This window comes from Panthera pardus, unplaced genomic scaffold (genome assembly GCF_024362965.1).
Source record: "Panthera pardus isolate Hobbes unplaced genomic scaffold, ASM2436296v1 HiC_scaffold_12, whole genome shotgun sequence".
In the NCBI taxonomy this organism is placed as follows: domain Eukaryota; kingdom Metazoa; phylum Chordata; class Mammalia; order Carnivora; family Felidae; genus Panthera; species Panthera pardus.
In genome coordinates this window covers 45,087,400-45,099,893 of record NW_026526677.1, presented here as the reverse complement: position 1 = coordinate 45,099,893, position 12,494 = coordinate 45,087,400, and the positions used below count along the sequence as shown (strand labels likewise).

Below are 12,494 nucleotides of genomic sequence, written 5' to 3'. Positions count from 1 at the left end.
TGTAGCTGGGGTTGGGGCAGCAGCCTTCCTGGTGGCGGGACAGATCCCGCAGTGTCCCTGTGCCTTATGATATCCTCGCCAGACCCTGGGAATCTAGCGTCGCAAAATCAACACCGCCGCGCCGCTAATCGCCAGCTCGGAAACAAAACAGCGCTGCGCTCGGGGATCTGGGCAAAATCAGCCCGCCCTCCTCCCCCTCCGCCGCCGCCCTCCCTTCCTTGCGCGGCTCTGCTCGCTCAGCTCAGCTCAGCGCGGCGCAGCTCGGCAGCCGCCAAGCCGAGACCCGCACGGTCTCCCTGTCGCCAGCGCCGGCTCCCAGCTCCCGCTCCCCGCCCGGGCTCCGCCTGGTCTCGCTTCCACGGGGACCCCTTCGGGCAGGAGTCGCGTGGCGAGGGCCGGCGGCAGCGGCACAAAGTTGGACGCCCGCGAGGATGAGGCTGTCCCCGGCGCCCCTGAGGCTGAGCCGGAGTCCAGCGCTGCTGGCCCTGGCACTGCCCCTGGCCGCGGCGCTGGCCTTCTCCGACGAGACCCTGGACAAAGTGCCCAAGTCGGAGGGCTACTGCAGCCGCATCCTGCGCGCCCAGGGAACGCGGCGCGAGGGCTACACCGAGTTCAGCCTCCGCGTGGAGGGAGACCCCGACTTCTACAAGCCGGGAATCAGCTACCGTGGTAAGTGGCCCGGCGTGGAGCTAGGGGCGCGGGACCCGGCCCCCGGGAGGGCGCCGACCGCGCGGTGCCGGAGGAGGGCGCACGGTCCCGGGGCGCACGGTGCCGGCACAGCCCGGCGAGGGCCCTGTGTCCTGGCTGCCCTCAGCCCCTCTCGCCGCGAGCTCCGCGCCGCTCCCGGGCCAGCGTCCGGGGCCGTCGCGGGGGTTGTAGCCAGGCTGGGCAGCCCCATCTCCGACGCGCGGTTCCCGGGCGTGGGCTGCAGCTGAGCGACGCGCCACGCCAGCCTGGCTGGGAGGGAACCTGGCTTCTCCCCCGGCCCGCTCCGGGAGAGCAGTGAAAACCCGCCTTCCTCCAGATCCGCCGCTGGAGCGTAGGGAAGCCTGGTGTCTCCCAGTTGGATCCCAGGCAAGGTGGGGAACTGGCTTTCCCCTCTCCCATCCCTGAAGGGGAGGATACCAGCTTCTCCCAGACGGGCCCCAGGCGGGGTGGTCACTGCAGCTTCCTTGGACAAATGCCTTCAGGAAAAGGGACTTCTCCCTTGACTGGTCGTGGGGCACGGGGAGGAGGGGAGGAAGAGTCTGAAGCTTTCGTAAGGGCCCCCGGAAAGAACTCCAAATTATTCTCCGATGGTCCCAGGCGGGGGAGAAGAGTGTGGATTTTTAGGACAGGCTCCCAATGGAACGGGCCTCCGAGGAGCTGTGGGTGGGTTCGGAGAGGGAAGCGAAACCCGGTGAAGTCGGAAAGGGAAGCTCACATTCCCGAGGCCTGCTCCCTGGAGGCCGGGGACCCTTGCTCCAGCCACCCCGAGGCTCCACGCCGCGGGAATGTCGCGCCTACGCTCCTCCGCGGAGCGCTGGCTTTAGGGAGTGCGGGGAGGGAATGTCCCGGCAGGTGAGCGCCTCCTGGGCAGGAGCGCCGCGCGACCCGCGCAGACCTGAAGACCCCTGACTCCATCCCCACGGCCCACCGCCTCTCTCCGCGGCGGATCGTCTCCCCAGACATCGTTTCCCGGCGCAGAAGCTGCCGTTCTCCAGTTGGGAGACAGGACCTAGGGCAGGGAAGGAAGCCCGCCGGGTCTCACCTGGGCTCCCACTGGCGGGGAGTGGCGGGGTGCGTGTTCCCCCGCGCCTCCGTAAGTCAGCTCTGGTGCCTAGCAGGGAAGAGAGGGTCTTGGGGGGCAGCTGGTGGGCCCGCAGCCGCCGCCCTTGCATCCCCGCCTTCCGGGTTCCCAGAGGCTGCGGGAGGAAGCGGTTGGAGAACACTGGAGAAAGTTTGGGCCACTGTCAGCGGGCGCCAGGGCCACGCAGGCCACCGTAAGCAGGGGCTACCCATCTCAGAACGCTTCTCGCGGTTCCCCGGGATCGTGTCCCCGACTTTGTCCACCTGGCTCCCCGGCGCCCCCCGCACGTGGCGGCGCTCAGCGCGTGGCGAGGAGCCCCTCTGACCCCCGCGCACCACCCCGCGGGACCCTCGGTACCGCGCGGGGAAGGAACCCCCGGCCCAGCCCAGGAGGGAGGGAGCGGGCGGGGTGGAGGGGCTGCGGGTGTGGCCACAGCCTTTCTGAGGGGCTGGGAACAGCCCGTCCTCTCCGTGGACCGGAGGAAGGCGGGCGGAACCCTCTTGGTCTCTTGAGGGAGGCCTCACCAAAACCGAGGATCCGGGTTCCCTGGGGAAACAGCCCAAGCTCCACGTGGCAGGGACGGAGGCGGCTTTAGAGTAAGATGGGCTTGGTTTTAGTAGCTGTGTGACCTTGTGCAAGTCCTTTCATTTCTCTGAGCTTATTTCCCAGCGGTGTAAGTAGCTGTTTGTCCAACCTCTGTGGTGGTTGTAGCGAATACGTGAGTTGACAAAGAGGAGTGTGCCTGAGGTCCCCAATACGTGTTAGTTTGAGTTGGATATGAGGCCCTTATTGGTTTGATAACGGAGGGATGTGCCTGCCTAGTCATTTGTTTTTGGGGTGTGTGTGTGTGTGTGTGTGTGTGTGTGTGTGTGGTGTGTGGTGTGTGTGTGTGTTTAAAAGTGGTGTTCTCAGAACTCTAATTCAGTCTACTAGTGAATGGTGGCTGAGTCCTCATGACTCAATGGAATGAGTGAGTGAATGATTTCTCCATACTGGGAGCCTCACCTAAGATTGTTCTTACTGTGAGCCCAAGAAGATATTTTTAGATGATTTGGGCAAGTCTGGGGCCACACCAAGTGTCCTACCAGCCCTTTCTTCCCATACAAATCCTCCCTGATGGCCTGAGCACTGGCTGCAGGTACCCCAGCACTGGGGAGGAGGGGCACCTGGTATTCACCAGAACACAGAGGCTCCTGCTTCCAGAGTGTCCATGGCCAGTAGGTGAGAACCAAGACTAGGGGAGAGAGAGAGCTCTAGACTTTTACCCTACAGGTGGTTCCAGCCTACACATTAGACTTTCAGACTGTGACACCCCCACTCAGGCTGTTGGCCGGCAATCCCCATTTCTCCTTTCTGGTGGCTAAGAGATCATGGAAGGAAGATATTATGGAAACCGTGCTCCCGGCCTTCTGAGTAAATACCCTGAGATTAGCAAACCTGGTTCCGCCACTCAAAGTTAGGAAGAGGGCGCTGGCCTAGTTTGTGACATTTTCTGTTGGCTTATACTCTCTTAGAATAATCATGTTAAAGGTAAATCTAATGCATTCTGTTCAGGGTATTGACTTAGGGCCGTGGAAGTTAACATTCCCCTGGTGTTCCGCTTGCTTTTTTTATTTTTTTCTTGAGGCCCCCTCACAAGCCTTGGAATCAATGGCTTGTTTTCCTGCCTGGAATCTTTATCCCCACAATTCCAGTTCATCCCTGAATAGCTTCTGCTCTCTATGTCCCCCACCCCAGTATCTCCTTTAGATGTTCTACACTGGATTATAATGGTCGCTGTTAATACACACACACACACACACACACACACACACACACACACACACACACACATGGGCTTTCTTCTCAACAGCCAGGATCCCATTGAGATTATTATTCAGCTTTTTCCAAGTTGCTAGTGCTATATGGACTTCCTTCTCTCTCCCACCGCTTCTCTCTCCCCTCCCTCCCTCTTCCCCCTGTCCCCCCTCCCTTGGCAATAACTGTGCTTTAGAAAAGCTCTGAAAGGCCTGCTCTGTTTCTGACCATGGCCTCCTTTGACAAGGAGATTACAGTGATTAAAAATAACAAGTTGAGGATCCTCAAGGGGCTTCCCTGATAGGACGACAATTTGCAGGACCAGCCATTCCCAGATCACAATTTCAAGCCAAATAGAAGAAAATCAGCTGAAATGTTGAAGAATTGATTGAAAATAAAAGAGGCCCTTTTGTCTGACTAAAGATCTGTTTATTAGGAAAATAAAGCCAGACCCTGGCTAATGAGAGTGGCTTTTCCTAGATGCTCTTTAAAGGGAAATTTCAAGGAACTTGATGGGAAAAGAATGTCCAGTCGAGATTTCAAAAGCTTGTCCAACTTCAAGCATAATTGGGGGATTTATTCTAAACTGTGAGGTTTGGAGACCTCCAAAGCTGCTTGGCCTTCTCGTTCTTTGTCCCACTCTGGGGTGCACAATGCCACAGGACTGTGTGTCCCAGAGAGCCCCACCTCAGTCTGGCAGAAAGGGCACAGGCTTTGATGTTTGACCTCTGTTCAGTCATATATTCGCTGTGTGACCGTAGGCAGGCCACTTCACCTCTCTGAGCTAGAATTTCTCCAGCTGTGAAATGAGAGTGCTCCCCCCACCCCTTACAGTGTTGCTGTGAGAGTCAGGAATAATCTATGTTAAAGAAAAGCTGTCATAGAGTAGGTGCTTAAAAAAAATACATGTTATAAGATGATTATTTTGGAAATAGAAAAATACTTGGCAGAAACACTGGATGAGACATGGTGTTAAATACTTCCTACTCATCTCACTTATTCTTTCCAGTACTTTGAGGCAGTTTATTATGATTCTTATTTTATAGATGAGAAGACCAAGTCTCAGAGAGGTTTAATAACTTGCCCATGACCACACAGCTGGTAATCATTGGAGTCAGGATACAGACTAAGGGATGTCTGACTCCTAAATCTGTTCCCTTAACCGGTCTCCTGTATTGACACACGAAAATGAACAGGGAATAAAATAAATTAACTATGGCTGCCCTTGGCATTCTGGATGGTGAATCTTCACTGAAGGAAAACAGCAACAACAAATCAAGACAATAACTGACATATCTTGGGACACAAAGTCTAAAGCAATGGCTCCTTATTTACATTTGCTTTTTTTCCTTTTTATAGACTTTGGGATTGCATTTCCTCATAAACTAGAGAACTAATTTAGAACATGAACAACCTTGTCAATCTTTAGCCAGTTCCTTTTGTTTGTGGGAAAACAGAAACAAATTGGATAGGAAAAAAAAACCCTAATTTGATTGTTGTTTTATTCTTACACACAAACTTATACGACCAGGCCTACAAAATTAGATGTTCATAAAGTACCTGTGTAGAATTGGAGAATTTTAAAGTGGATAAGGTATTTTAAATAAACTATGTCTAATCTAGTGGAGTTTTTAAAAATTCAGTGCTGCTGCTGATAGTGTAATTAACTATAAGTCGTCCCTCCCACTTCTCTTTTCTTGTATCATTCTCCTCTTTTTTATTATATAACTTTATTTTTTAAACTTGGCCCCCTTTTAATAAGTATGTAGTTCAAATTGATAATGAAAATTAAAAGAGATTGCTTACTGCTTTGAGTTTCATGAAATGCAAAAAAAAAAAATCAAAACATACAAAAAAATGAAAGCATATCAAATAGGGATTTTTCAGGGTTTAAAATTTGGGTGCTCCTCCATACACACTGCTGACTCAGCTGGAACAGCAGGATGTAATTGCTGATAAGTTCACATACATGGGCTGGCATGTCAAGAACTTTTCACTATTGCTCTCCATTTGCTTGTCATACAGAATGTCAGATGCAGGTCAATGTTAACTTCTGTGGGGGAGGAAAACCTCTTACCATGTTATATTACTGAAGATATAGGTGAAGCTCATGTCTCACAGAGACCCCAAAACACAGCTTTTTGAAAATAAGAGGTAAATGGGAAGTCCTAGATGATGGCCAGCTTTGCTCCACGGGGTCCACCAGGAACCCAGATTCCTTCTGCTGTGTTGCCCTGTAATCCGCCAGTGCTCTGCTGTCCCATAGACAGCCTGGAGTTACAGCACCTGAAATGTGGCTGGTCCGAATTGAGATGTGCCATGAGTATAAGACACACACCGGTGGTTGAGAGATAAGGATGGAAGAAAAATAGACTTCTCAATAATTTTTTAAGTGTTTATTTATTTATTTATTTATTTATTTATTTATTTTGAGGGGAGCGGGGAGGGGCCGAAAGAGAGAGAGAAAGAGAGAATCCCAAGCAGGTTCCACGCTGTCAGTGCAGAGCCTGACACGGGGCTCGATCCCATGAACCCTGAGACCAGGACCTGAGCCAAAAGCAAGAGCCAGTCGCTCAACCGACTGAGCCACCCAGGTGCCCCTCAATAATTTTTTTGACATTGATTCCGTATTGAAGTGGTAATTGTATATATTAGCTTAAGTAAAATATGTTGTTAAAATTAATTTTACTTGTTTTACATTTATTCCTACTGGATACTTGTTAACAAATACAGTGAATTTCACCTGCCGGGAGCTTATTTTCACTGGACAGTACTGTTGTAGGGTGTTCTCATCAGAGCCGTTAACAGCCAGCTCACTGCCAACACGTGTGAGTTTCAGTCAGTGTGCAGGGGGGGAAAGGAAGTAGAGGGCAAGCAGCTTTCTTTTGAATGATGTGACCCAGAATTGCACCCAGCACTGCCAAACACACTCCACTGGTGAGGATTTAGATACTTGACCACACCTAGCGGCAAGGGAGCCTGGGAAATAAAACATTTAGCTAGACAGCCACACGCCCAGCTAAAACTTGGGGAAAGGATTTTTTTTCCCCAAAAGAATGAAGGTGAAAATGGATTTAAAGGGACAATTAGCTATCTCTGCCACATGTTTTAATGCATAGTCATCTAAAAGCACAGCATTTCATGTCCTCTCATCCAGTAAAATGTATCTAGATGGTCTTCCCAACAGCATGTAAAGTTTATATACTTGCTAAATGAGTCAGGATGGAAGGAGTGTTAGGGTGTGTGTGTGTGTGTGTGTGTGTGTGTGTGTGTGTGTGTGGTATTGATAGGTTTCATATTGAGAGGAGAAAAAAGGGCCAGTATGTCAGAGTGACCTGTTCTATCTCACCCTCTCCCTCAATAAAGGTGGAAGCTCTAAGGAAAGAAAGGAATAAGGAGGAAGTGGATAAAACAGAAAACAAGAGAGAGAAGAAGGAGGAGGAGGAGTAGAGGGAGGAAGAAGAAGGAAGAAGAAAGGGAGTTGCAGGAAGAAGGAGGAGGGGGAGGGAAAAGAAATTAAAAGAGAAGAAAAAGAAAAGCTCACAGGGATATATATTCTGAAAGAAAATGAGACAATTTGAGTAGACTGGAGCCCCATCTTATTTGAGGGTTAGATTCAAGAGGCACCATGGAAAGCAAAAAATCATATAAGCCAAAATTATTCCTTGGGGTGCCTGGGTGGCTCAGTTGGTTGAGCGTCCGACTTCGGCTCAGGTCACGATCTCATATTTGTGAGTTTGAGCCCTGCGTTGGGCTCTGTGCTGACAGCTCGGAGCCTGGATCCTGCTTTGGATTCTGTGTCTCCCTCTCTCTCTATGCCCCTCCCCCACTCATGCTCATGCTCTGTCTCTCTCTCTCTCTCTCAAAAATAAATAAACATTTAAAGAAATTAAAAATAAAATGATGCCAAAAATATCATTCCTTAAAAATCCTTTCAAATTGTATGTCAGTAGGAACATGGGTACTGGAGTCAATGTAGCCTCATTCATGTCTCCTTCCAGACAGTTCTGTTAATGAGGAATAGAAGCACACTGACATTTCTTAATAAGACCAGGACTTCCATTTGCCCCTCCCGCATTGGAAGAGACCAGTGTCCCCTCAATCAAGTAACAGGTAAAACAGGTGGTTTGCTGGTCCTTAACCCCTGACATGACAGGTACAAAATACTCACTGTGATGGAGTGAGGGAATGAGTCCCCTCCCATGCACGCTCAGGCACATGCATGTATTGAATGGGGTGGCAAGTGGCCTGAATTATCGAAGGTATCATTTCCTCTAGTTTTCTTCTGACAGTGTGCAGTTGTGCGTGATTATACCATAGGCACATCTGCTGGAACACCTACGTGTCAGGGAGCTCACCATGTCACATGAAGCCTCCTGTGTGGCCGGCCGGTCAGCTCTTGCTGGTATAAATTTCCCATGTCTACAGGGTGTCTTGGCTGGGCTAGAGATGAGGCTGGGATGGGCAGGTAAGGAATTCCGTGACATCGCCAAGAAGTCCTTGTGAGCTCTACATAGACAAAGCTTCTAACTTGCATGGAATATTCAAAACTGCCATGAAAGGTTCAGGGAAACTTAAACAGGGGCCTACGCACCTCTGTGGATTAGCTGAGGCCCAGAAGACCCATGGGAAATAACTCAAACCCTATCTCCTATTGTGGCCTGGACATTTGCAAATATGCCTCGCGGACTTTGTGAGACAGCAGAAGGGCAGGGAAAGACTCCAGGCACAAAGCACCATGTGGGGGGAATAGGAGTGTGGGAAGGTGGGCAAACTCGGAGCAGGCCATAAAAATGGGACGGTGATTCTAAGAGCTAGAGGAAGCTCTTATAATCCTCCTCCTCCTCCTCCTCCTCCTCCTCGTCTTCCCCTCCCCCTCTTCTCTTTTCCTTCTCCTTCTCCTCATCCTTCTTCATTTTCTTTTCTTCCTGTTCTTTCTCCTCCTTCACCTCATAGCTGCAACACTACTCTCTGGATTTTCACTCATTCCCACCCCAGGGCCTTTGTACATGCTCTTCTCCATGACTAGAATGCTCAGCCTTATGTGGCTCACTCCTTGTCTTTTAAGTTTCAGCTCAGATTTTATCCCTTTAAATAGGCTTCTCTGACCACCAATTTATGTTTCCCATTTCTTTTGCCTGATTTCATTTTCATCATAGCCCTTAATCACTCTCTGAAATTATCTTGTTTATCATCTGCCTCCTCAAGCTAGAATATAAGCTTCATGAGAGCAAGCACTGTGTCCTTTCTTGTTTGCCATTTATTTCTAGCACCCAGAACAGTTTGTGGACATGACAGGCACTAAATCTTTATTTGTTGAAAAAAAAAAAGTGAAGAATCCTGGTGTGAGATCTGCTAAGAGAGCTAGATGTAAGCAAGAGAAAGTGTTTCTCTCTCAGCCAGAGAAGTGAGACCAGGGATGGGGACCAACGGCAAGGAGCTCCAGGTGGAGGCAGCAGAGAGAAGAGATGCCCAGTGCCCTGGGGGCATTGGCTGGAGGTTGAGGGCAGGCAGATGGCTGGTCCCAGGTAAAGACTATTGAGGGGGACCTGGGTGGCTCAGTCGGTTGAGCGGTTGAGCGTCCGACTTCAGGTCATGATCTCCCACTCCATGAGTTCAAGCCCCACGTCAGGCTCTGTGCTGACAGCTCAGAGCCTGGAGCCTGCTTCGGATTCTGTGTCTCCCTCTCTCTCTGTCCCTCCCCTGCTCATGCTTTGTCTCTCTGTCTCAAAAATAAGTAAAAACATTTAAAAAAAAAAAAAAGACTATTGAGAGGAAGGAGATCAGCATGGTGAAAAGCTGGGTCATTGATGGTTCAGAGGTGAAGAGCAGGACAATCGGCAAAAGGGCAAAGGGAAGGGGCTCCCAGCTTCAGACACTGGCTTTGATTGAATGGAGAAGAGAGCAGAGAGGATTATTGATCAATCAAACTTCGACACCAATTATTAAGTGACTTTCCCTGGAATCAGCACTTCGTGGGGTCATTTGTGTGGCGTCCAAACCTAGCTATGCTTCAGAATCACTTGGAAAGTGTAAAACAAACAAACTAACCGCAGCTTCACTGGACCCACCCCCAACAAAGAGCTGGATTCCAGAAATCTATAATCTCTCTCTCTCTCTTTTTTTTTTCTTTTAAAACAAGATGAGGACAGGGAAATACAAATCAAAACCACACTCAGATATCACCTTACGCCAGTCAGAGTGGCCAAAATGAACAAATCGGGAGACTGTAGATGCTGGAGAGGATGTGGAGAAACGGGAACCCTCTTGCACTGTTGGTGGGAATGCAAACTGGTGCAGCCGCTCTGGAAAGCAGTGTGGAGGTTCCTCAGAAAATTAAAAATAGACCTACCCTATGACCCAGCAATAGCACTGCTAGGAATTTACCCAAGGGATACAGGAGTGCTGATGCATAGGGGCACTTGTACCCCAATGTTTATAGCAGCACTCTCAACAATAGCCAAATTATGGAAAGAGCCTAAATGTCCATCAACAGATGAATGGATAAAGAAATTGTGCTTTATATACACAATGGAGTACTACGTGGCAATGAGAAAGAAATATGGCCCTTTGTAGCAACGTGGATGGAACTGGAGAGTGTGATGCTAAGTGAAATAAACCATACAGAGAAAGACAGATACCATATGTTTTCACTCTTATGTGGATCCTGAGAAACTTAACAGAAACCCATGGGGGAGGGGAAGGAAAAAAAAAAGAGGTTAGAGTGGGAGAGCCAAAGCATAAGAGACTGTTAAAAACTGAGAACAAACTGAGGGTTGATGGGGGGTGGGAGGGAGGGGAGGGGAGGTGATGGGCACTGAAGAGGGCATCTTTTGGGATGAGCACTGGGTGTTGTATGGAAACCAATTTGACAATAATCTCATATATTAAAAAAATAAAAATAAATAAAAAACACATTATGAAAAAAAATAAGAATAAAAAATAAAACAAGATGAGGAGACACAGAGAGAAGGCGGCCAAAAGATGGTCACTTTTCTATGCCCACGTTTCCCCATCACAACCTCTCCTCGCTCCACCCCAGCCTCCTGTGCTCCACATACATTAGCACCTGGTCACATCACTGCCTATCCTGTACCTGAGTACAGTGGCCAGTAGGATGTCCCCAAAGTTGGAGTGACAGCAGCCTCCCCCTGTCTGGGCAGTGAAGCGTTGGAGAGAGAAGAATCATGAGCTTCCTTTAGGTGATGCTCAAAGCTGGCAGAGCCTGAGCCATGGTTGACCTGGTTGTACTTTTCTCTTGCCAACATGTCCCTTCCATGTAACTTCCGCTCATCGGTCCAGGTTGTTCTTTGGAGTCGAGCAAATGAGGTCTCCCCTTGGCCATATGTCAGCCATTGAGGTGTTTGTGAAGAAATAGAAACTATGACTTCTGGCCAAAATGCCCCATTTCTTCAGCCATTCGTTATAGGATGCTGTTTCTTGTCCCCTTGAACTTTGTACCCCAGATGTGCTCTGATAGGGATAGAACATGGGGGATGATTATCTCCCTTGTCCTGAGGGCTGTGTTTGTGTTAAGCTTGCCAGGTCTTGTGTTTGCTATTTTCGCAGCGCTCTGGGATCACGCTGAGCTTGCAGCCAGCAAAAATTCCTGTGAGCCGCTGGGAAGGCTTGCTTCCCTCCTCTCCCTCAACTGGTGTGACTGGTCTTTGAATGTAAGATTTGACGTGATTCCTCCTAACTTGGTCTTGGTCTTGGTCTTCCTCAGACGTAATCCAGAATGTTTGGGTCCATCCCTGTAGCTGTCAGCCACTCGTGGATCTGGATTCTGTCACTGAGTGACTTATCCATGTAATCTCATTTTGGATTATCTACAATTCTGATAAGCAGTCTTAGAAATCTTTATCAAAGTTGATAAGAATGTTGAGCAAGGGGCTCCCTTGACATCCCTTGAGTCTTTCCCTGAAGTTGACATCTAGTTCAATACTTTCAAAGTCAACTGGTTTGCTGTCATCTCAGTGGCATTTTAGTATCAACTGCCACCTTCCTCGTCAACCACCTCAGTTAAGCCACAAATATCATTTCCCTAGCCTGCTAATGAATTGTATAGTTTAGGCAGAATTATTTTCTTTCTTTGTTTCAAAGTTAGTAAAGACTCTTTCCACAGAACATGACAGGAACAAAGTCAAGTTAACTAAAGCAGAAAGAGAATTACTGAGTCTCATATTTGGAAAGTCTAGGGGCGGGTCTGGCTTCAGGTATAAATGGATCTAGGGACCCAAAAGGGTTCTCTCCTCCCTCTCTCCTTTCCATCTCTCCCTTCCATCTCTCCCTTCTACCTTGTCTGTGTCACTTTTTCCATCCCGTATCTCTTGGCTGTGTTTCTGTGTGTTGTCCTCATTTTTCTTACTACAGATAAACTTTCTCCAAATAACAAGGACTATAGCTGCCAAGAACCTTCCATGAAAAATCTTTCAGTTAGTCCTGTAACTAAAAGAAAAGCCCTGGTCCCATTAATTCCAAACTGGAAAAACCCTGGGGGAGGATTCTGATTGGCCCATCTTGGGTCACAGACGCAGGGGAATGGGGTGTGGAGAGAGACTAAATTTGGGCCACAGTCACTTCTGTGGCATTATGTTTCAGGAGGGAGAGGGGGTGCTATTGTCACCAGCCCCAGAGATCCCATTGTCTGAGTAGGATAAGAAGTGGGGCTCCTGGAGAGTGTATGTCCCTCCGTGCTTCCTGCCCTCACCCATACCCCCAGCTACATTCTCTTGGCTGACACATCACCAAGTCTCCAGGAGCTTCCTTCCCACCCATCCCAGCTCAGGACCCATGCATCTGGCTCCCAGCCATCCCATGAAGAGGTAGCATATGTGGGAAAGAATGAACTTCCATTGGGCTGTTGCATTGTGCTTCATATACATTCCCACCTTTAATCCTTATAACA

The 12,494-nt window shown here is 49.2% G+C and overlaps 1 protein-coding gene across 3 annotated transcripts in view; it reads left to right on the top strand.

The window, feature by feature from the left end:
* The first annotated feature begins 268 nt into the window (after window positions 1–268).
* The window catches only part of SPON1 (spondin 1), a 259,322-nt gene continuing 247,096 nt past the window's right edge, over window positions 269–12,494 (top strand). For 2 of the 3 annotated variants that reach the window (XR_002081851.2, XR_002081850.2), the window contains exon 1: window positions 270–669. Coding sequence is in view for 1 of the 3 variants with exons in the window: in XM_019456395.2 (XP_019311940.2) it covers window positions 432–669 (238 nt within the window). In the remaining 2 variants the exon portion in view is untranslated. Of the gene's footprint in view, window positions 670–12,494 lie in introns of all 3 variants that reach the window. The other variant, XM_019456395.2, reaches the window with a different exon arrangement.